This window comes from Salvelinus fontinalis, chromosome 25 (genome assembly GCF_029448725.1).
Source record: "Salvelinus fontinalis isolate EN_2023a chromosome 25, ASM2944872v1, whole genome shotgun sequence".
Taxonomy (NCBI): domain Eukaryota; kingdom Metazoa; phylum Chordata; class Actinopteri; order Salmoniformes; family Salmonidae; genus Salvelinus; species Salvelinus fontinalis.
The window spans coordinates 22,208,255-22,232,715 of NC_074689.1; the positions used below are offsets into that span (position 1 = coordinate 22,208,255).

Here is a 24,461-nt window from a genome sequence, read left to right on the forward strand (position 1 = left end):
CTAGGCAGCAGGAAGTCATCAGGGACAGGGGAGCAGTGTGTGTGCTGGGGCAAGGGACCCTGGACCACTATAAAATGAGCATGCAGAAACTGTTAAACACTAGAGCGAGAGAAGACAGCTAACGATATAGTGAGAGAGTCAGTGTGTCATCTTTTCATCCGTCCAGAGATGGAGGTAAAGAGGTTAAACTAAGAGAAACACGCTATTAGACAGCAGGCTTAGAGGAGGTAGATCTGTTCTTTATTCAACCAAAGTGTAAAAATGCTGTTGACAAAAAGCACTTAAACAGAGCTGTTAATCAAGCTTTAACCATCTTCCCACTCCAGTAACGTTGTCCCACTGGCTACGCTGACTCCTCGTCTTTTTACCATCAGTCGGTCTCTTTCTTTATCCAGAACATTGAATTATTTTGGTGTTTTGAAATACAAACATTTGAGGAGGTTATGATTTTTCAGTTGTACAAAATTGATCTAAACAAAAGTGAACACAGATGGAAATGTGGTGCCCAGAGGTGGAGTATAAAATGACGGTGCAAAACAAATAAAAAAAACCAACAAAACAATGTCCCTGCACATATAAAAATAAATTAATACTTTGTGTCCAGTCACCATCGCCTGTAGTCTGGTCCTAAGATTTACACACACAAAATTAGGCTTCATTGGCTATCCTTTACACCAACACGGCCAATCACAATCACTTATTTACACCCCACAGCCAATGAAAAATATATATTTATTTACACAAACGAAGTCAAAACTGTGGCATTGCACCCACACCTCTTCTGACAATAACAGCTATGTACACCATCACAAACCACCTCCATTCGCCAGTAGTTCAATCTTTCTCAATACACAACTTTTTTTCCCATCACAAATGTTTACAGCAAGATGTGTGAAAAACTTTAAACAGCAGTATAAAACAAATTCTTGAAGAACAGTGGGTACTTTTAAAATATAGCATCCTGCACCCCACCCATTATTACATAAAGAAATGCTAAATAAATAAAAACAGAATTCATAAAGTTGGTTTGGGTATTTTGTGAACCCAGCAAAATACATTTCCTGGCTTCCAGCATTTCAGAACGTGTTGCATGATCGTTTGCCTGGTCAACACAGCTTGACAGCCAGTAATATGTTGAGAATGGATGACTGACAGGTCGAGTAGCATGAGTAACCCGCCCCCTCAGCCTTAGGCACTTGGGGAATGGACCCTGACTTGCCATTCCTGACTGTTGTGGATTCCTATTGGCCGACGCTGAAGGTTGTGGGCCCTGATAGGCTGGTGTGTGAAGTAGGTAGAGCAGAAAGAGACAGTCATAGCAAGGCTTCCATAGCTGAGCGGTTAGTCAGTCTTACATTAGAGTGGTCTCTGGTTAGGTCTTATGCTGGTTAGGTCTTATGCTCAGACAGACAGAGGTAACAGCAGTTACATGTCCAGTGCAGGACTCCTGCCTCTCCTAAAACTGTACAATGGCATAGTTCCCAGACCTCATCTCTCCAGCAGAGCTATGAGTCATCAGTCAGCTGTGTTAGTGTCCTGATATTTTTGTAGTTTGTAGTAATTGTAGTTCTATGTGGGCTAGCTTGTGTGCTGAAAGCCCAGCACTGATCAGAGTTCATATGATGGTGGAGACCCCTGAGAGATAGAGAGAGAGAGATGGATAGAGAAAGATGGATAGAGAGAGATGGATAGAAGAGAGAAAAAGAGAATGCGCGACAGAAAAAGCAAGAGAGCTGTTTTGTGGGTCAGGTCTTCTCCTGTCCAGTGAGGCCCACGGCCTTTTCAGCCAGCCGGGGTTTCTGTGCAGTGGCGTGTGTGTGTGTATCGGGGTGTGAGTGTGTGTGCAGTGCCAGGAAGGGGTTGGCGGTGATGGTGCCCTGGCCGTGGACGTGGGAGGAGGAAAGGAGGGAGGTGATGGGCAGCTGAGCAGAAGAGAGAGGGATGGAGGGAAGCTGGGAGGAGGTGGAGAGAGAATGAAGTTGGTGGAGGTCCTGTTGTTGCTGCATCAACTGGTACAACAACACCTGCTGCTGTTCCTAGAGGGAGGGAGGGGAAGAGGGAGGAGGGGAGAGAGTGAGGGATGAGGGGAGAGAGGGAGGGATGAGGGGAGAGAGGGAGGAGGGGAGAGAGGGAGGGAGGAGGGGAGAGAGGGGGAGGAGGGAGGGAGGATGGGAGAGAGGGAGGGAGGGGAGAGAGGGAGGGAGGATGGGAGAGGGAGGGAGGAGGGGAGAGAGTGAGGGAGGAGGGGAGAGAGTGAGGGATGAGGGGAGAGAGGGAGGAGGGGAGAGAGGGAGGAGGGGAGAGAGGGAGGGAGGAGGGGAGAGAGGGGGAGGAGGGGAGAGAGGAGGGGAGAGAGGGGGAGGAGGGGAAAGAGGGAGAGTTAATTAATCATGTGATCTTGAAACGCTGATAAATAAGCCTGTTGTGTTTAGTACAGTGGTGCTAGGTGTGTGTGTTTACCGCAGAGGGCTGTGAAGACAGTAGCTGCTGTAGTTGGTGCTGGTGCAGTAAGAGCCTCTGCTGTTCAGACAAGGCACCCAACCTGAAAACACACAAAGACATACACACACACAGTTAGAAAACCACGCACACATACACACGCACACACACACTCACCTGCTTTTAGCAGTAACTGAGCTGCAGTAATCCAATAGGAAAGCAGGGAGGGAGAAAATATAAGGGAATCAATTTCAAAGCCAAAAACAGACAGACATTTCAATGAATGGAAGGACAGGTAGCCAGGCAGGCTGACTACCAGGTAGCCAGGCAGGCAGACTACCAGGTAGCCAGGCAGGCAGACTACCAGGTAGCCAGGCAGGCAGACTACCAGGCAGCCAGACTACCAGGCAGCCAGACTACCAGGCAGCCAGACTACCAGGCAGCCAGACTACCAGGCAGCCAGGCAGGCAGACTACCAGGCAGACAGACAGATGTAGTGTACCTACCTGTTGTTAATGGAGCTGGAGATGGGCAGAGCGGCACTGGTGCCTGGTGCAGAGGTATGTGTGTATGTGTGAGGGCTGGAGGTGGTCTGTATGACTCCGTTCAGAACCCCCACTATCCCCCCCATCCCTGGCCCGGCTCCACCTCCCAGCATCATGGTTCCCATGGCAACCCCGTTGAGCTGTGGCGGGCTGTGAGAGACGGAGGGGGGGGTGGACAGAGAAGAGGTAGATCCACCACTACAACGACCACATGACACGCTATCCTGAGAGAGAGAGAGAGAGAGAGCTTTGTTAACCAATATCTCCTATGCAATCTCTTACCATTCCAAAAGCTCTATGTAATGACAGCATAACAACTAGTGTGCTAGCTGGGTTCACTCACTATGTGCTGGAGCTTCAACTGCCTTACCTGAGCAGGTATGGGTAGAGAGGAGTCACTCTTCACATCTGAAACACACAACATCACAAAGGGAGGCAATGAGAGTGACAGTTTGTATGAGTGTTTGTTAGGGTGAGGTGAGGCAGTAATAGGGCTGTGTGTGTGTACCTTGGGCAGCAGTAGTAGGGGTGAAAGGCACAGACAGCTGAGCTGACAGGAGCTGCAGTCGCTCTTTCTTCATGGTCAGAGTTTTAATCTGGTCCTCTAGACGCCTGTTCTCCTGCTGCAGCTGGTGGAGGGACTTCAACATCCCCAACACTACCACACACAGAGACAGAGAGAGAGAGAGAGACAGAAATAGACAGAAAGAGACAGAAGAGACACACACACAGAGAGAGACAGAGAGAGAGACGGAGACAGAGAGAGCGAGAGACACAGAGAGAGAGAGAGAGAGAGAGAGACAGAGAGAGAAGCGAGAGAAGAGAGAGACGGAGACAGAGAGAGACAGACAGACAGAGAAGCGAGAGAGAGAGAGAAGCGAGAGAGAGAGACAGACAGACAGACAGACAGAGAAGCGAGAGAGAGACAGAGGAGAGAAGCGAGAGAGAGGAAACTATATTGAATGAATAAAATTGAATTATCCAAACAATGCAATGATAGGTGAGTAGATTAGATTTGATGAATAAAGTAATGTAGGTGTGTGTGCTCACCATCTCCCTGTGCTCCCTGCTGCAGTAGGAACTGTTGTCCATCACTCCACTGTCTCTCCAGCAGCTGTTCTATAGAGGTGGCCACTGGGGGTGCTGTGTCTCCACCTCCCTGACCTGACCCTAGCCCCCCCAAACCTGACCCCAACATCCCTCCTGGGTCATACCGGATCTGCAGCCCACCTAGAGGAGAACTGTAGGGAGAGCGGGAGGGATGGGTGAGAGAGGGAGAGAGAAAAAAAGGATATTAACAACCAAACATAGCATCAAACAAACATGGAGAATGTCAAACCAAATCAATTTGTCCTTAAGTGAGCTAATGAAAACGAGAGAGAGAGGTGTGTGTGTGAGAGAAACAGTGTGTGTGGTGGGCACCCATGGTGCAGTAAATCACTCTGTGTGAGTTGAGACACTGATGAGTGAAAGAGAGACAGAAGATAGGGAGGAAAAAGAGAGCCAGGAGAGAACTTCACGGGTCTGGAATAATGAACAGAGGGAGAGCCTTTTTACCATTCTATCGGACTTCTCGTTGGCACACACACACACACACACACACACACACACACACACACACACACACACACACACACCCACACACCCACACACCCACACACCCACACACCCACACACCCACACACCCACACACCCACACACCAAAACAAACCACTTATTGGAAAAGTTCAGCTTGCAAATATTTTCTCCCTTTTGGAGCAAACTTAAGGAAACCTTTTTCTTCTTAAAAGGAAGATTGCATTATTAGGTTGCTTTTAAATATTCTGATTTGTTTTATCCTTCCAACATGACATTTCACTTTTCATTTGCATTTTTATAATTAATATGAATTTGACTGAAGAAGCCATGCCGGAAAAGCGTTCGGAAAAGTGACGTCAAGACAAGAACACACAAGTGAATACATAGCAGGAGTGAAGCCACTCTCCACATAAGATGCTAAAGAACCACATCATACAGAGTCCTCCTATTGGTTAAGAAAAATATTTTGGCACTGAATAAAGCCAACATACACTATATATATGGACACCCCTTTAAAATTTGTGGATTCAGCCTCACCCGTTTGCAAACAGGTGTATAAAATCAAGCATAAAGCCATGCAATCTTCATAGACAACATTGGCAGTATAATGGCCTTACTGAAGCGCTCAGTGACAATCAACGTGAAATCTTAGGATGCCACCTTTCCAAAACATCAGTTTATCAAATTTCTGCCCTGCTAGAGCTGCCCTGGTCAACTGTAAGTGCTGTTATTATGAAGTGGAAATGTCTAGGAGCAACAACGGCTCAGCCACGAAGTGGTAGGCCACACAAGATCACAGAACAGGACCGCTGAGTGCTGAAGCGCGTAAAAATAGTCTGTCCTCGGTTGCAACACTCACTACCAAGTTCCAACCTGCCTCTGGAAGCAACGTCTGCACAAGAACTGTTCATCGGGAACTTCATGCAATGGGTTTCCATGGCCGAGCTGCCGCACACAAGCCTAAGATCACAATGCGCAATGCCAAGCGTCGGCTGGAGTGGCATAAAGATCGCCGCCATTGGACTCTGGAGCAGTGGAAACGTGTTCTCTGGAGTGATGAATCACGCTTCACCATCTGGCAGTTTGACGGACACATTTGGGTTTGGTGAAAGGCAAAGGAACGCTACCTGCCCAAATGCATAGTGCAAATTGTAAAGTTTGGTGGAGGAGGAATAATGGTCTGGAGCTGTTTTTCATGGTTCGCACTAGTCCCCTTAATTCCAGTGATGGGAAATCGTAATGCTACAGCATACAATGACATTCTACACGATTCTGTGCTTCCAACTTTGTGGCAACAGTTCGGGCAAGGCCCTTCCCTGTTTCAGCATGACAATGCCCCGTGCAGAAAGCGAGGTCTATACAGAAATGGTTTGTCGAGATCGTTGTGGAAGAACTTGACTGTTCTGCACAGAGCCATGACCTCAACCCCATCAAACACCTTTTTATTTGATTTTATTTGATTGAACCTTTATTTAACTAGGCAAGTCAGTTAAGAACAAATTCATATTTTCAATGACAGCCTAGGAACAGTGGGTTAACTGCCTTGTTCAGGGGCAGAACGACAGATTATTATCTTGTCAGCTCAAGGATTCGATCTTGCAACCTTTCGGTTACTAGTCCAACGCTCTAATCACTAGGCTACAATGATGGCCAACCCCGGCCAAACCCTAACCCGGACGATGCTGGGCTAATTGTGCATCGCCCTATGGGACTCCCAATCGCGTCCGGTTGTGATACAGCCTGGAATCGAACCAGGGTCTGTAGTGTCACCTCTAGTACTGAGATGCAGTGTTTTAGACCGCTGTGCCACTCGGGATCCCAATTGGAATGCCAACTGTGAGCCAGGCCTTATCGCCCAACATCAGTGCCCAACCTCAAAAATGCCCGTGGCTGAATAGAAGCAAGTCCCAGCAGCAATGCTCCAACATCTAGTGGAAAGCCTTCCCAGAAGAGTGGAGGTTGTTATAGCAGCAAAGGGGGGACCAACTCCATATGAATGCCCATGATTTTGAAATTAGATGTTCGACAAGCAGGTGTCCACATACTTCTGGTCATGTAGTGCACTCTGACCAGATCCTGTGTTTTCCTATTTAAAAAAATAATAATTCTTATACAGCAAGCAGATTCCATTATGCAGTTATACATAGTACTATCTATTTACAGTGTATTCTGAAATTATTCAAACCCCTGGACCTTTTCCACATTTTGTTACGTTACAGCCTTATTCTGGGTGCAGCTGACAAGGTAAGTATCGGTCGTTCTGCCCCTGAACAAGACAGTTAACCTACTGTTCCTAGGCCGTCATTGTAAATAAGAATTTGTTCTTAACTGACTTGCCTAGTTAAATAAAGGTTCAATAAAATTAAAAAATGCTCATCAATCTACACACAATACCCCATTTCTCCTCTCCCCCTCTTGTACACTGCTGCTACTCTGTTTTTACCATCTATGCATAGTCACTTTAATAACTCTACCTACATGTACATATTACCTCAAGTAACCGGTGCCCCCGCACATTGACTCTGTACCTGTACCCCCCTGTATATAGTCTCGCTATTGTTATTTCACATGCTGCTCTTTAATTACTTGTTACTTTTATTTCTTATTCTTATCCGTATTTTTTTAAACGGCATTGTTGGTTAGGGGTTCGTAAAAGTAAGCATTTCACTGTAAGGTCTACACCAGTTGTATTGGGCACATATGACTAATAACATTTGATTTAATGACAAAGCAAAAACAGTTGTTTTTTTTGTGGGGCAAATTTATAAAAAATAAACATAAATATCACATTTACATAATCATTCAGACCCTTTACTTTTTTGAAGCAACTTTGGCAGCGATTTCAGCCTTGAGTCTTCCTGGGTATGACGCTACAAGCTTGGCAAACTGTATTTGGGGAGTTTCTCCCAGGCTTTAGGTGCCTTTCGCAAACTCCAAGTGGATGCCATGTGCCTTTTACTGAGGAGTGGCTTCCGTCTGGCCACTCTACCATAAAGGCCTGATTGATGGAGTGCTGCAGAGATGATTCTCCTTCTGGAAGGTTCTCCCATCTACACAGAGGAACTCAGAAGCTCTGTCAGAATGACGATCGGGTTCCCTGACCAAGGCCCTTCTACCCGATTGCTCAGTTTGACCGGGCGTCCAGCTCTAGGAAAAGTCTTGGTGGTTCCAAACTTATTCCATTTAAGAATGATGGAGGCCACGGTGTTCTTGGGGACCTACAATGCTGCAGATTTGTTTTTGGTACCCTTCCTCATATCTTTGCCTCAACACAATCCTGTCTCAGAGCTCTACGGACAATTCCTTTGATCTCATGGCTTGGTTTTTGAATTGAATTTACCACAGATGGACTCCAATCAAGTTGTAGAAGCATCTCAAGGATGATCAATGGAAACAGGATGCACCTGAGGGAAGGGGTCTGAATACTTCCCGAATGCACTGTAAAACATCCAGAAATATTTAAAGTAGTACCTTGTTGATTTCAACTATCCATCCCACAAAGTGAATAAAAGTTTCAGTGTCAAAAACACCCATCGCTCCACACACATCCCCTTCCCAGACATCCACACACACACACGCTAGTCACTATAAAAACAGAGAGAAATGCAAACCATCTTTGTAAAAAGATAAACGAGCAAAAAGAAAGTGCAGAGCTGAAGCCTGCGGGGGGGGGGGGGGGTAGAAACGCCTTTAGGGGGGTGGGGGTGGGGGGGGGGGGGTTGGAGAGATAGAAGCGCCCTCATGGTGAGAGAGAGACTAGATACAGAGTGTGTTTGTGGGAGGGAGAGAAGCCCTCAAGAGAGGGGGATGGGCAGAGATATTTTGGTGTGGAATGTAAATAAGGGCTCACTGGTAATAGGGGGAGTGTGTGTGGGGAAAAGGGAGGAAATATGTGTGTGTACTTACCGCGGACAGAGGGTGGTCTTGGGAGAGGCTCGTCTGGAGAAGCCTGGAGCTCCAATGCTGTTTCCATCTCCTACCTCCTGATCTACACACACACAGTAAATAACACACTTACCACACTGTGATTGTGTGTGTCTCTCTCACACACACACACTTTCTCTCGCTATCTCTCTCTTCTCCCTCCAGGCCAGACATCTCTTTTCATTTTCCTCTGCGAGAGTAATAAATCACACATGCACGCACAAATACATGTGCAAAGACACACGCAAACACACACAAGCATGCACTCGCCTCCACTTAAGACAATCTTAACTCCTATTTTACCCCCTTCCCCTCTTTTCTTTTCCTTTATTTTTATCCCTTTCCATTCTTCCACCAGCAGCCTGTCTTCCACAAGAACAAACACACCCACGGTCAGTCACAATATAGTTAACCCCTAGAGGTCAGGGAGGACCAATGGCTGCAGGCAGTACTGAAACACCAGGAAACATTTTATTCCCCCTTTTCTCCTGCCCCTCCCCTTTGTATTTATCCCGCTCCTCCCGCCTTTTCTCCCACCCCTCCCCCCTTTCTCCCGCTACCCCCACATGTACACCACCTTCACCACCCACTCCCCGGTCACTAAGCGCTGTATGTGTGTATGCATGTGAGTGTGTGACGTAACCTGAGCAGTGGGTCAGTGGGTGTTGTGACCTCTGAACCCTCTGTAGACCGTGATCTATTCATGGTCAAACACACACACACACACCAACCTGCGGGGGAAGCTTGAGACTGTGCGATGAGGGCAGCCATGGCAGAGTTAGGGTTGAGTCGGTTTCCAAACATGTGGGAGGGAGCCATGTTGAACACTGGACCTGGTAACCCACTCACCTACAGGGACGAAAGAGTCTCAGTTACAATACATGGAGGATGACTGGATGGAGTTGGTATCATAAGTGAAGACTGTGGTGGAAAATGACATCATTAGTCATGATATCCCATGTTTTACTGCTTAAAGAATAGTCTCTTGTTATATGCTAGTGTTTTTCTAACCTTTCTAAACTTGTCTTTGTGTGACTTAGTCATAACACTGGACGTATAGGTAAGATACGTTTGGGTGCAACCGCAGCATGTGACATCCTGTGGGTTTACTATCTACAGAAAGTCACATGTATGGAACCTTGCAGAAAGGAGTACAATATAGTGTTTGTTGTTGTGAATGCAGTTAGATGGCTGAGCCCTCGGGCTATCAACCTCATACTATCTTAAATCTGCACAAACAACTAATTGCCTTTTTCACATTATCTGCTGACTGCTACGTAAACAAGAGGGAAGTATTTTTCTATAAAAGCAGAGACCCGACTGTTAAGCTTTCAACTCTGAACCATTCTTGGTGATGGTTGATTGCTTCATTTTTGCAAATCTTATAAAATTGTTGTTTGAAAGAATCTGCAGTCTCTCTTTTCCTATAGAATTGCTACCACAATTTGGCTACGAGGATGGGATGGCTAACGCCGCTTGCTGATTGCGCCGGAGGAGACCGAGGTTAACTGCGAGCAAGGGAGCCCACATGCCGACTAAAACGGAGCAGAAAAAGACCAGCCTCAGACCGGCAGGGAGCGTCAATGAGTGGATACGCCATTTTGAACAGACAAAATAAATGAAGGGTGAGACTGAATTTCTTTTGAACATTGTTAGAGCCGATTTGGACATATTTGTATAAAAGACAGAACATACAGAGCTCCATGTACGTTTGTGTAAATATATTAAATATGAATGTATATGATGAAATATTACGTACGTACCTTTATGATTTATAGTTACCTGATTGAGATATATTCATTTGTTGTTAGTGTTACTTAGTCCCCCCCCTCTTGCCCATTCATTGTACTGTGGTAAGTGTGTTAGGATAAAGGCAGGAAGTTGGGCCTTCGGGAGGGGGAGTCCTTGCTAGATGCGGGAGCGGTATAGTTTTTTGACCATACAGACAGACAGACAGACAGGTCATATTATGTATTTTCCATGTCAAGTAATCTCTGCTTTAAGTTGATTGGAGAATTTTTGTTTGTTTGTTAGATATTAGAAGAATAAAACTTTTTGTTGCACCACATCCCTGAATCTTATTGAATGTTTTGGCCGTTTGGAAACGTTTGAGTGTGGACTGTATGCGTACGAAACAACCCCACTTCAGGCTTGGGCAGTGGCTATGGTAAAGGGAAAAGGAAGCCACAACATTTAAGTCAAAAAACTCTGTGAAGAATTACTATCTGAAGGAAATCTCCGGTTCGGACACAAGCTGGATATTGTTCTATTTGTCATTGCATTCGGATCATAAGGACAGCTCGCTTGGAAGGACTTGAACTCCTAGAATTGGCCAGCTGTGAGTAACCACTGCGAATGAATGAGCTGCCCTGTTCAATGCGATCGTTTGATCATGCATATTATGGAAGCGCAAATGTGCTTATAATTGGAATGTTTGATAAACTTGGGAATGGAATTCAAAACACAGCGCTGTGAAAACAATTAAGAAGTTTAAGTTTGGGAAACACAGATCCTATGCACAATGTAGCCTAATCATATGTCTAATATTGGGCCTAACGTGGAAATGCAATGCATCAATGGAATACAACTAAAGGATCTAAGATCCTGCGTGTTTAAACTTCATTAAAGGGGACAAAACTTATACAGGGATGAAATGTTTAAAACGCATCTAAAATGCCGAACTTGCACATGTTCAATTCAAAAGAGGTCAAAATGCTGAAATGGATGAGTGTGTTTTAAAGCATTAAATGAGGTCTAAAGGGGCATTACGCTTAACAAATAAACCAACAACTGTGTCATTGTAAATTGAGTGAACTAAAAGTGAATGATGGAGGATGAAATCCCAAATAAGACTCCACTGGAGAGGGCAGAGGAGCATTTAAATTCACTCTATGCAGCCCGGAGAGGCAAACTTGAAGTGTGTACACGCAAAATGAATGAAATAAAAGTCCTTGTTGATGGAGGAAACATTGAAACTATGAATGAGAGTCTTGAAGCATTTGATGCTGTTCTCAATGACTTTAAGAATGCTCATGAATCTGTGCTAGAGCTGGTCACAGAAGAGGAACAGGAAAATGAGAGCATTAACTATTATCAACCAAGAATGAGAACTTATGAACATTTCCTGAAAGAGGTTGAAATATGGAAAAAGGCTGAAGTTGAGCCACAAACGCTCATTGAACCACACGACAGCGTTCCCAATGTGTCAAAAAATATCAAGTAAAACAAAGTATTCTATGACTGCTTCCTCAGTGTCCTCTGCACGCCTAAAAGCTGAGGCAGAACGAGCAGCTCTACTGGCTCGCCAAGCATCATTACAGGACAAGCATGCATTGGAACTGGAGAAAGCTGAAATGGAGAAAGCTCAACTGGAACAACAGAAAGCTCAACTGAATGTTAGGATGGAAAACATGGCACTGGAAATGGACATAGCAGCATATAATGCCAGACTGAAGGTCCTGGAGAGTGTTGAGTCAACTTCTCAATCCCATGCTGTGGCAGCCCACTTACTAAGCCAAGAAGATGGAATTAACTCTTATTTTGAGAACCAGGAACCCGAGGTCTATGTGGAACCTGAACCATCACCTGTTGAGTTTGCTGCATTAGGTGCAGTTCCAAAGACCCCACTACAAAGAGTTTTACAACAACCGACCACAAAGCCATCAAAACCTATTCAGAAAACAGTCGTGAACCACACCCTTCAGCAGCCAACAGCAAGGTCTAGCAATCAACACAGAATCAACACAGCGGGTATCAGCCATAATACCAGCCATGATAACCTTTCTACTGTCATGCAAAGGCAGAATGAAATTGCTGACCTCCTTGTACTACAGCACAAACAGGCCACACTCCCTGTTAGGGAGATACCTATGTTTGACGGTGATCCTCTAAATTTTAGGCCATTCATGCGTGCATTTGAGCATGGTATAGAAGATAAGACAAGCAGTCACCAGGATAGGCTCTATTACCTGGAGCAGTACACCTCTGGTCAGTCCAAGGATCTGGTCCGTAGTGGTCTGCATATGGAAGCCAGAAGGGGCTATGCAGAGGCTAAGAGGTTGTTAAAGGAACAATTTGGCAATGAAATCAAAGTCACCACTGCTTACATGGAAAAAGCTTGGAACAGGACAAACATCAAACCGGATGATGGAAAGGGACTGGGTGGCTATGCACTCTATCTTAGAGGTTGCTGTAACGCTATGCAAGACCTACAGGACATGGAAGAGCTTAATCTTCCCTCCAACATAAAGTTGATCATGTCAAAACTTCCCTACAAACTAAGGGAAAAATGGAGGTCTACAGCATGTGATATTTTAGAGAAGCCACCTGAGGGCCCAGTTCAGTGACCTTGTGACGTTCATGGAAAAACAGTCCAAAATACTGCAGGATCCGTTGTATGGAGATATTCAAGATCCCCTGTCAAATTATTATTATTTTTTAAACCAAAACAGAAGCTGACTTTAAACATCAGTTCAAGTCCAAGAGTAGGGGAAGCAGTTTTGCCACTGCAGTAGCTGTAGTGGCAGATTGTGACTCTGAAAAACCTCTAAAATAACAAACATTCAAAGTAAAGAGACCAGGCACCTACCCTTCTGATGCTCTCAGTATCTCATGTGTATTTTGTGCTGGTGAGCATTTATTGGTTGACTGCCAAAAGGTGAAGGCACAGCCACACAAATCCAAGGTTGAGTTTCTGAGATCAAAAGGCCTTTGTTTTGGCTGTTTAATGAGAGGACACTTAAGCAAAGAATATAAAAGAAGGATGACCTGTCAGAGCTGTCAAAGAAAGCACCCCACTATCCTGCACATTGAAGGAAGAGAGAGATTTAGATCTCAAAAGGCAGATATGAGTGGTGTAGCAGTAAAGCGGGAGGAGACTGTCAGCAGTGCTCTTGTTTCACTGGAAGCTGGTGAAGATACCGGGGCCGGTACAGATTGTGCACTTGCAATTATGCCAGTTAAAGTAAATGTGGCAAATGGAAGCAAGTCTGTGTTAACCTATGCGTTTCTCGTTTCTGGTAGCTCAGCAACATTTTGTACGGAGAGACTCATGAGGCAGCTGAAAGCTAAATGCAGTGAGACTGAAATTCTGCTACGCACAATGGGGCAGGAGAGTCCTACTAAGAGCTTTGAGATATCTGGATTAGAGATTGTCAACGTGGAAAGCAACACATTTCTTGCATTACCAAAGGTCTAGACCCAAAATAAGATCCCAGTGACAAGAGAGAACATTCCCACTCAGAAAGATCTCAAAAAGGTGGCCATACCTGAAAGAGGTTCAGTTGAAGGAAATTGATGCCGGAGTCAAACTCCTGATTGGTGTAAATGCTCCAAAGGCAATGGAACCCTGGCAAATCATAAATAGCCAAGGCAACGGACCGTATGCAGTGAAAACCCTCTTTGGATGGGTGATGAACGGTCCGCTTAACAATTGTATCATGGCAGAAGAATCTGGGTGTCCTACGGTGATGGCCAATCGTATCTCAATGACCGACCTGGGGGTTCTTCTTGTAAATCAGTACAACCATGACTTCCCTGAGAGAGAGTATGAAGAGAAAAGTGAGATGTCAGCTGAGGATCGTAAGTTTATGGAGATAGTATCAAGCTCCATAACCCTCAAAGACCGCCACTACTACTTACCGTTGCCCTTTCGCAAACAAAGATGTAGTCCTGCCAAACAATCGTGGCATGGCAAAGCAGCGAGCTCTAAATATTATCAGGAAGTTCAAGAAGGACAAAGGTTACGCTGCAGAGTACGAAGGCTTCATGGGAGAGATGATAACAAAAGGTTACGCCGAGAAGGTACCACAAGAACAGCTCCTCAGAGAGAAAGGCAAGGTATGGTACATACCACACCATGGCGTTCACCATAAGCTAAAAAGGAACAATACGAGTGGTGTTTGACTGTTCATCATCCTATAAAGGCACATCTCTCAACAGTGAACTCCTTCAAGGCCCTGACCTGGCAAAAACACTTATAGGAGTCTTGCTAAGATTTCGGCAAGAGCACATTGCCATGATGGCAGACATCGAAGGAATGTTCCATCAAGTACGTGTCCATGAAGATTACTTCGACTTCCTGCGATTCCTATGGTGGCCGGACGGTGATACTAACAAAAGATTGGAGGAGTACAGAATGACGGTACATCTTTTCGGGGCTATATCCTCTCCAAGTTGTGCAAACTTTGCACTGCGAAAGACTGCAGAAGACAACTGTGAGAGGTACGATGAAGAGGTGATTCAAACAGTCAAGTCCAACTTCAATGTTGATGACTGCCTCAAGTCAATGGCCATAGAAGAACAAGCCATAGCTCTCACAAAAAACCTCAGGGATATGTGCTCTCAGGGTGGGTTCAAATTGACCAAGTGGGTCAGCAACAGCCGCACTGTGCTGGCTTCTATCCCTCATGAACACATAGTCAAGCAGATAAACGAACTGGACCTGGACAGAGAAAAGCTGCCTGTTGAAAGAGCACTTGGAATCCGATGGAACATTGAAAGTGATGCGTTTACTTTCTGAGTCACTGTCAAGAACAAACCCCTTACAAGAAGAGGTATTCTCTCAACTGTCAGCTCTATTTATGATCCTTTAGGTTTCCTCTCCCCATTCGTATTAAAGGCAAAGCAAATTCTCCAAGCTCTCTGCAAGCTAAAGTGTGGATGGGACGAAGTCATCCCTGAAGAACACTATTTCATGGAAGAGATGGCTCTCAGAGCTGGACCAGCTGTCCAGATTCCAGATTGACATGTGTATGATGCCTGAGAACTTTGGTCAGGTCAAGACCGCACAGCTGCATCACTTCGGTGACGCAAGTGAACAAGGTTATGGCACGGCAAGCTACCTTAGGTTCACAAACTGTATACAAAAAAGGTCCACATCGCATTCATACTGGGGAAATCAAGGGTGACTCCACTCGAGCAGATTACGATCCCCAGACTGGAACTTGCCGCAGCAACATTGGCCGCAGCAACATTGGCAGTGCGAGTGGACAGGATGTTAAGGTTGGAGCTCCAGATTGAACTTGAGGAGTCAACTTTCTGGACAGACAGCCAGTCTGTGATAAAATACATCCGCAACGATACCAAGAGATTCCATACCTTTGTGGCTAATAGGGTTGCTATGATCCGTGACCTATCGAAAGCAAAACAGTGGAGGTATTTGAACTCCAAACACAACCCAGCCGATGATGCCTCAAGAGGATTACATGTTGAAACTTTCCTGAACTCAAAGAGATGGCGCAAAGGACCAGAACTCCTGGAGAAACCAGAAACAGACAATGGCACCAACTTTGTTGGAACACACAGAGAGCTCGGAGAAGCTCTGAAAGAGCTGGATCACAACAAGATTCAAAATTAATTACTGAAGGAAGGAGTGACATGGTCATTCAACCCTCCCTCTGGAGCCCACTATGGGGGGGTATGGGAGAGGTTGATCCGACTGGGGAAAAATATCCTCTATTTAGTCCTTAAAGAGCAAGTACTGGATGATGAGGCTTTGCAGACAGCTTTGTGTGAAGTTGAGGCGATTATGAACGACAGACCAATCACAACTGTAACAAATGGCCCTAATGATCTAGAACCCCTGACTCCGAATTACCTGCTTCATCTGAAAGCAAAGCCAGTCCTGCCACCAGGACTATTCCAGAGAAGCGACCTATACTCACCAAGGAGATGGAAGCAAGTACAATATATCACTGACCTCTTCTGGAAGAGATGGACCAGGGAGTATCTTCCACTTATGCAGGTGCGGAACAAGTGGAACAAAACTAAGAGAAACTTCAGTCCTGGTGACCTTGTGGTCATCGTTGATGACACCGCCCCAAGGAACTCTTGGCTAATGGGGAGTGTGGTGGAGGCTTTGCCAGGGGCCAAAGGTCTTGTCCGGAGCGTCATGGTTAAGACCAAGACCAATATCTTACAGAGACAAATCAATAAACTCTGTCTGCTCCTGGATGCGGCGGAGTGAGAGACACACACACACACACAGTGCTCCATCTTTGAATCATGTGCACCTCTGATTCGCTGATGTCGTAGTCATACATTTTTGGACGTCTAACTCTTGAAATTTTTGTAAGTTGAACACTTCAACTCAGACTGAGATCTATGGACTATTTTCCTATATTGGACCTTGTATATTTGTATATAGCTGTGAACTGTAATAGTGCTCTGGTATAGAATGTTTGGTGTATTGGCTCTACGTTTGAATATTAAGTAATTGTTGTGCATTCAGTGCAGTTAACTATTAGGGGTTGGTATGTTAGAGCCGATTTGGACATATTTGTATAAAAGACAGAACATACAGAGCTCCATGTACATTTGTGTAAATATATTAAATATAAATGTATATGATCAAATATTAGGTACATACCTTTATGATCATTGCTAGATGCGGGAGCGGTATAGTTTTTTGACCATACAGACAGACAGACAGACAGGTCATATTATGTATTTTCCATGTCAAGTAATCTCTGCTTTAAGTTGATTGGATACATTTTTGTTTGTTAGATATTAGAAGAATAAAACTTTTTGTTGCACCACATCCCTGGATCTCATTGAATGTTTTGGCCGTTTGGAAACGTTTGAGTGTGGACTGTATGCGTACAAAACAACCCCACTTCAGGCTTGGGCAGTGGCTATGGTAAAGAGAAAAGGAAGCCACTACAAACATCATAGAAAATCCTGTTCTGGGACAGGTTGTGCACATTATGTCTTTGTTGTAGCAAAGACACCCCTAATCAGAAACGTTGTTGTAGCAGAGTTATTTCTGAATAGAGGAAGTCCTAGAAGTAATTCTAGGGAAATGCCCTGTTGAAGCAGGGTGACCCTGTAGGAGCAGGGGACATCTCCAATTGGGATATTTTTGTTGAAGCAGAAGCAACCTGGTTAGAGACAGGGGTTGTGTTTCTCTGTTGAAGCAGAGAAGCAGCCATGGGATGATATGACACGGTTACGAGTTATGTGATTCCAGGGCACAATCCTGAGATATAAAAAATTAAATAATCCTGCAGGTTACAAAAATACAAAAAAACAGAAAATAAACATTGTAAAAGAAAATGAATTAGTCAGTGTACTGGTAAACAATTGGTTATGATTGGGAAACCAGTTCTAAATTTAAACCCTACACAGAAGTGTGCATAGGAGGAACTAACATGTCGGTACAACATTTAAATGACAGAGTAATTCAAATCAAATCACGTGTAGTGATTCACCTTACAGTGAAATGCTTACTTACAGGCTCTAACCAATAGTGTAAAAAAGGTATTAGGTGAACAATAGGTAAGTAAAGAAATAAAACAACAGTAAAAAGACAGGCTATTTACAGTAGCGAGGCTATAAAAGTAGCGAGGCTACATACAGACACTGTTTAGTCAGGCTGATTGAGGTAGTATGTACATGTAGATATGGTTAAAGTGACTATGCATATATGATAAACAGAGAGTAGCAGTAGCGTAAAAGAGCGGTTGGCGGGTGGTGGGTGGGACACAATGCAGATAGCCCGGTTAGCCAATGGGCGGGAGCACTGGTTGGTCGGCCCAATTGAGGTAGTATGTACATGAATGTATAGTTAAAGTGACTATGCATATATGATAAACAGAGAGTAGCAGCAGCGTAAAAAGAGGGGTTGGGGGGGGGCACACAATTCAAATAGTCCGGGTAGCCATTTGATTACCTGTTCAGGAGTTTTATGGCGTGGTGGTAAAAACTGTTGAGAAGCCTTTTGGTCCAAGACTTGGCACTCCGGTACTGCTTGCCATGCGGTAGTAGAGAGAACAATCTATGACTGGGGTCTTTGACAATTTTTAGGGCCTTCCTCTGACACCGCCTGGTGTAGAGGTCCTGGATGGCAGGCAGCTTAGCCCCAGTGAGGTATTGGGCCGTACACACTACCCTCTGTAGTGACTTGCTCTCAGTGGCCGAGCAATTGCCGTACCAGGCAGTGATGCAACCAGTCAGGATGCTCTCGATGTTGCAGCTGTAGAACCTTTTGAGGATCTCAGGACCCATGCCAAATCTTTTTAGTTTCTGAGGGGGAATAGGCTTTGTCGTGCCCTCTTCACGACTGTCTTGGTGTGTTTGGACCATTCTAGTTTGTTGTTGATGTGGACACCAAGGAACTTGAAGCTCTCAACCTGCTCCACTACAGCCCCGTCGATGAGAATGGGGGCGTGCTCGGTCCTGTAGTCCACAATCATCTCCTTAGTCTTGGTTACGTTGAGGGATAGGTTGTTATTCTGGCACCACCCGGCCAGGTCTCTGACCTCCTCCCTATAGGCTGTCTCATCGTTGTCGGTGATCAGGCCTACCACTGTTGTGTCGTCTGCAAACTTAATGATGGTGTTGGAGTCGTGCCTGGCCATGCAGTTGTGGGTGAACAGGGAGTACAGGAGGGGACTGAACACGCACCACTGGGGAGCTCCAGTGTTGAGGATCAGCGTGGCAGATGTGTTGCTACCTACCCTCACCACCTGGGGGCGGCCTGTTAGGAAGTCCAGGATCCAGCTGCAGAGGGAGGTGTTTAGTCCCAGGATCCTGAGCTTAGTGATGAGCTTTGAGGGCACTATGGTGTTGAACGCTGAGCTGTAGTCAATGAATAGCATTCTCACATAAGTGTTCCTTTTGTCCAGGTGGGAAAGGGCAGTGTGGAGTGCAATAGAGATTGCATCATCTGTGGATCTGTTTGGGCGGTATGCAAATTGGAGTGGGTCTAGGATTTCTGGGATAATGGTGTTGATGTGAGCCATTACCAACCTTTCAAAGCACTTCATGGCTACGGACGTGAGTGTTACGGGTCTGTAGTCATTTAGGCAGGTTGTCTTTGTGTTCTTGGGCACAGAGACTATGGTGGTCTGCTTGAAACATGATGGTATTACAGACTCAATCAGGGACATGTTGAAAATGTCAGTGAAGACACCTGCCAGTTGGTCAGCACATGCCCGGAGCACACGTCCTGGTAATCAGTCTGGCCCCGCAGCCTTGTGTATGTTGACCTGTTTAAAGGTCTTACGTCGGCTACGGAGAGCGCGATCACACAGTCGTCCGGAGCAGCTGATGCTCTCATGCATGCCTCAGTGTTGCTTGCCTCGAAGGGAGCATAGAAGTGATTTAGCTCGTCTGGTTCAAATATATTTAGATGGAGAAAAAATTACTCTTTTCAAATTACAAGAAAAGAAGACGTTCCTAACCAAATACTGTTTGCTTTGTGTGTCTGTATTGATGAGAGATTTATATTATGGACGGACGATGGACCCTATCAGCCCGACTGGCTGCACAGTGTGATCGAATAAAGGAACACATATTCTCCAGTAATAAATTGGCAGAAGTTCCAGTATTTTTTCTAATACAAGGTATCAAAACCTTTACCAATTAAAAGGCACAAATAAAATAACTACACTCTGGGGAATTGGGTATCACTACCTTAGAATTATTATTATGATTTTTATTTTATTTAAAATCGGCACATATTAGAGCCGTGAGTGAGTAAATCTAAACACTCTGGCCATGGTCAGGAAGAGGTAAAACTATAGCAAAACCATAGAGGCACTAAAATATGCGCAAGAGTATTCTACCAATTCAGCTCGAATATAGAAAAAATCGAATTATGGATAAAACTGGGCAGCATTTCCCTGCTGATGGGAAATATGCGAGAGCGGATACAAATGCATTGCTTTAACTAATTATGACAATTTGTTAGTTACGCTATCCTTATGATCCGCATAGCATATCATTACAGCAGTATGTACCGGTAATATATGTTAGCTATGTTAGCTACCTAATGTTCGTTGGCTACTAATACATCAAACTTTCTAGTATATTAACTATATGCCATCTAACTACCCAACATTTATTGACTTGATTTTTTACGGCATTCTTAGCTTAGCTAAATGGTATAGTCATTGTGCATTCTCATCGGACATTGTTAATTTGGGTGCTTCGTGAATTCACTCAGGCTATCTGCTCGGATTTCAGAGCACTCATCTGAATGTACCAGAGCGCAGAATAACTGATGAATTTACAAATGCTCAACACCCGTTGAATATGGCCGGTGTCAGTAAATGTCGGGGGAAAATAACGTAAAATTGAACGTAAAATTCAAAATGTTGCCAGCAGCACAGTAAGTCAACAACGCTTTTGAGAACATGGGAAAAGCCATTGGAACACAGGAGTGATGGTTGCTGATAAATGGGCCTGTACGCCTATGTAGATATTCCATTTAAAAAATCAGCCCTCTCCAGCTACAGTAGTCATTTACAACAATAACAATGTCTACACTGTATTTAATTAATGGACAAAAAATGTGGGACATTTCTAAGGGACCCTAAACTTTTAGAACGGTAGTGTATATTAGTATGGTTTATTAGTGTAGTGTGTTGGGCTATTGGTCATTCGAAAATTGAGTGTAGAGGGGCACCACTTGCTAAATTTACGACAGGAAAAGTATTATATTTAGTGGTGACACGGGCAGAATCGAAAGCAATACGACTACTACCCGTGTCTTTGAACATGGGACCAGTAACAATGCCCGGATAATTTTACATTGCGATGGGTATGGATCTAATTTTGGGATAATTGGAAAGTTGGATAATTCTTGTGAGAATTAAAACAATCGCTAAAAGGGTGTACATTTAAGGGGGTCTGTGTTGATACAGTATGTAGTGATTTGTCATTTGCGTAAAAAGAGACTAGGAAACTCATGCCAGACATCACCACATTAGTAAACTATTTGGTAGAGCACGGTCACAAGGCATAATATGGGAAAGTACAACCAGTAAAACAAGAGATAACATATTTGGGGGTTTTGATTTCGGAAATCACGAAGCACATTACACCTGATCGAGTAGGAACAAATTATCTTTTTTGCACAACATACACTCCTCGCAGTCTCAGGAAAACCCTAGAGGTTTTAATCTTGAGACACTTTATTCTGTCTTCCTCTAAAATAGATTTATAGAATTGAAAAAAGGGAGGAGGGATCACGAGTAGGGTTGCACATTTTGGGGAATATTCAGAGGTGGAAACTTTCCATGGGAATTAACAGGAATATATGGGAATTAATATTAATACCATTTAAATGCAGATGTTTTTTGCATTGGATATATTTACCATATCATATGGAGACAGAAACATAAACCTTTTACCTTATCATAAGTAGACATAAATGCAAATGATTAAATCCTTCCAATATAATTTTTTTTAAAGAAATTTGTTACGAATTGAACTTTAATTAAATTAGTTGACTTCACATTGGATGATTTTCACTGAACAACAAAAGAAAGGGAATATTGAATGATCTCCAATGATCCATTGCATCTCCCAAAAACGTTTTTAACATGCATCTGAAAAATTATAGTCTAGAAACTAAAGCTTGGTTGTCTCCCTCTCAGGCTTCAATGTCTTCTCCCTTGACCTCCTCAAAATGTCCACCTCTTGAACATCAGACTCTGAGGCCTCATCTTCACTGTCACTTTCCAACCTTGTTGAGGACGGCTCATTGTCAGGCTCAAAAAGCCTCAAATTTTCCCGGATGGACACCAATTTTTCAACCCTTGTATTGGTCAGCCTGTTGAGTGCTTTGGTGTGTGTGTTCCCAAACAAGGACCAGTTGCGCTCTGAGGCGGCCGATGGTGGGATTTGGAGGAGGATGGAGGCAACAGGGGAAAGAGCCTCAGATCCACTAAGTCCCTTCCAACAGGTGGCTGATGAGATATGTTGGCATGACTGCCATATTGCATCTCCATCCCAAAGCCTTGCTTGGAAGTGTACTTCGCCAAACTGCCAAGAACCTTACCCTCATCCAGGTCAAGGTGGAGAGACACAGTAGTGATGACACCATAGGCCTTGTTGATCTCTGCACCAGACAGGATGCTCTTGCCAGCATACTTGGGGTCCAACATGTACACTGCATGTACACTGTATGGGCTTCAGGCAGAAGTCTTCGCGCTTTCTGATGTATTTCGGAACTGCAGTTTCCTCTGTTTGGAGCAACCGTGAAGTGGGCAGGGCAGTATGGATTTCTTCTCTTACATCAGCAAGCAGAGTCTGAAAATCAGACAGGATGGCATTGTCTCCCTCAATCTGTGAAATGGCTACTGCTATAGGTTTCAGGAGTTTCAGGCTGCTTACCACTCTCTCCCAAAATACATCATCCAGGAGGATGCTCTTGATGGGGCTGTCCATATCAGCAGATTGTGATATGGCCATTTCTTGGAGACTCATTCCCCTCCAGGAGACAGTCAAACATGACGTCAACATCACCCCAACAGGTGTTGCTGGGTAGCTTCAATGTGGTGCGCTTATTCTCACTTTGCTTGGTGAGGTAGATTGCTGCTATAACTTATTGCTGCTTTAACTTGATGACCCTTCACATACCTAACCATTTTCTTGGCTCTCTTGTAGAGTGTATAAATTGTTTTCAGTGCCATGATATCCTTGAGGAGCAGATTCAATGCATGAGCAGAACAGCCAATGTGATGTGAGGGTAGGACTCCTCCACTTTAGACCAAGCAGCCTTCAAGTTCGCAGCATTGTCTGTCACCAGTGCAAATAACTTCTGTGGTCCAAGGTCATTGACGACTGCCTTCAGCTCATCTGCTGACTGGTGTGTCTGTTGTCCCTTGTGTCTGTGCTCTTGTAGAATACTGGTTGAGGGATGGAGATGTAGTTAATTATTCCTTCCCCACGAACATTTGACCACCCATCAGAGATGATTGCAATACAGTCTGCTTTCTCTACGATTTTCTTGACCTTCACTTGAACTCTGTTGAACTCTGCATCCAGCAAATTAGTAGATAAAGCATGTCTGGCTGGAGGGGTGTATGCTGGGCAAAAAACATTTAGAAATCTCTTCCAATACACATTGCCTGTGAGCATCAGAGGTGAACCAGTTGCATACACAGCTCGAGCAAGACATTAATCAGCATTTCTCGGACTACGTTCCTCCATTGAGTCAAAAACACTTCTGATTCCAGGAGGACCATGAGCTGTTGCTATCGATAAGGTGTCGGATTCATAATTTTCACCTCGAATAGAAGTAGAGGGACTTTTGACAGAGGTTTCTTGTTGTGAGCGCTGAGGGAACTTTATGCACTTGGCCAAATGATTCTGCATCTTTGTTGCATTCTTCACATATGCTTTGGACACAGTATTTGCAAATGTACACAGCTTTTCTGTGTACAGCTGCAGTGAAATGTCTCCACACATCAGATAGTGCCCGTGGCATTTTCCTGTAAAGATGAGAAAAAAACAAGTTAAAAAAACAAATACAATTCCATGTACAGATAGTTAAGCAGTTAGATAAAACATTTATCTTACAAAGGAGTTGTTTAAAAATGAAACATGTATTCAAACAGGTGAATTAACACTCAGCAGGCTCAAGCAAGCTAAAACCCACATGGTAGAAAAACTAACAAGCAGAAATTGTTAACAAGTTAGAAATTATTTAAACACACTTTGCTGTAGGCTACTATTTACTAGTTAACAAAAAAATAAATGTATGTCATATAAAATATATTCACCCCACCCAGTATTGTAATCAAAACTTACCAGAAAGCATGTAGTCCTTGGCTCAGACAGTGTAGTAGTTTGGGCTCAATAGCATCTCATTAGTGTGCAAGATCTTGACAATCAGCTGACCATGTGATGGAAGAGTGCACTGCACATGTAATGGAAGAATGCACTGTGCATGCAGAGGGTTGCAATTCCATTGAATTGGGGATAGTTTAACCAAAACATCCCACAAGACCTAGCATTGCCTTGTGTATCCCACAAAAAAAGTTCACTGTTATAAGCTAACTTTTTCTATGAATTTAAGCAAAATTCCCCAAATTCCTGGGCTTAACTCCCATGGAAAATTTCTGACACTTTGCAACCCTAGTCACGAGTAATTAAAGTGGCCTCCCTGTGAACAGAAGTTATCATGTTTGCTCTGACTGTAATTTCAAACCTTTTGTTCACCTGGTAAAGTAAACGTTAGACAGA

At 44.3% G+C, this 24,461-nt stretch overlaps 1 protein-coding gene across 3 annotated transcripts in view; it reads right to left on the reverse strand.

The window, feature by feature from the left end:
* Positions 1-218: 218 nt before the first annotated feature.
* Positions 219-24,461, reverse strand: part of LOC129822991 (protein AF-10-like) — an 82,746-nt gene continuing 58,503 nt past the window's right edge. For 2 of the 3 annotated variants that reach the window (XM_055881629.1, XM_055881631.1), the window contains 9 exons: positions 9,218-9,335; positions 8,469-8,550; positions 4,035-4,225; positions 3,493-3,642; positions 3,355-3,392; positions 2,946-3,208; positions 2,617-2,637; positions 2,461-2,542; positions 219-2,036 (listed from right to left, as the gene is read on the reverse strand). In XM_055881629.1, the coding sequence (XP_055737604.1) occupies positions 1,746-2,036; positions 2,461-2,542; positions 2,617-2,637; positions 2,946-3,208; positions 3,355-3,392; positions 3,493-3,642; positions 4,035-4,225; positions 8,469-8,550; positions 9,218-9,335 (1,236 nt within the window). In that variant the 3' untranslated portion in view covers positions 219-1,745. The remainder of the gene's footprint in view (positions 2,037-2,460; positions 2,543-2,616; positions 2,638-2,945; positions 3,209-3,354; positions 3,393-3,492; positions 3,643-4,034; positions 4,226-8,468; positions 8,551-9,217; positions 9,336-24,461) is intronic. The other variant, XM_055881630.1, reaches the window with a different exon arrangement.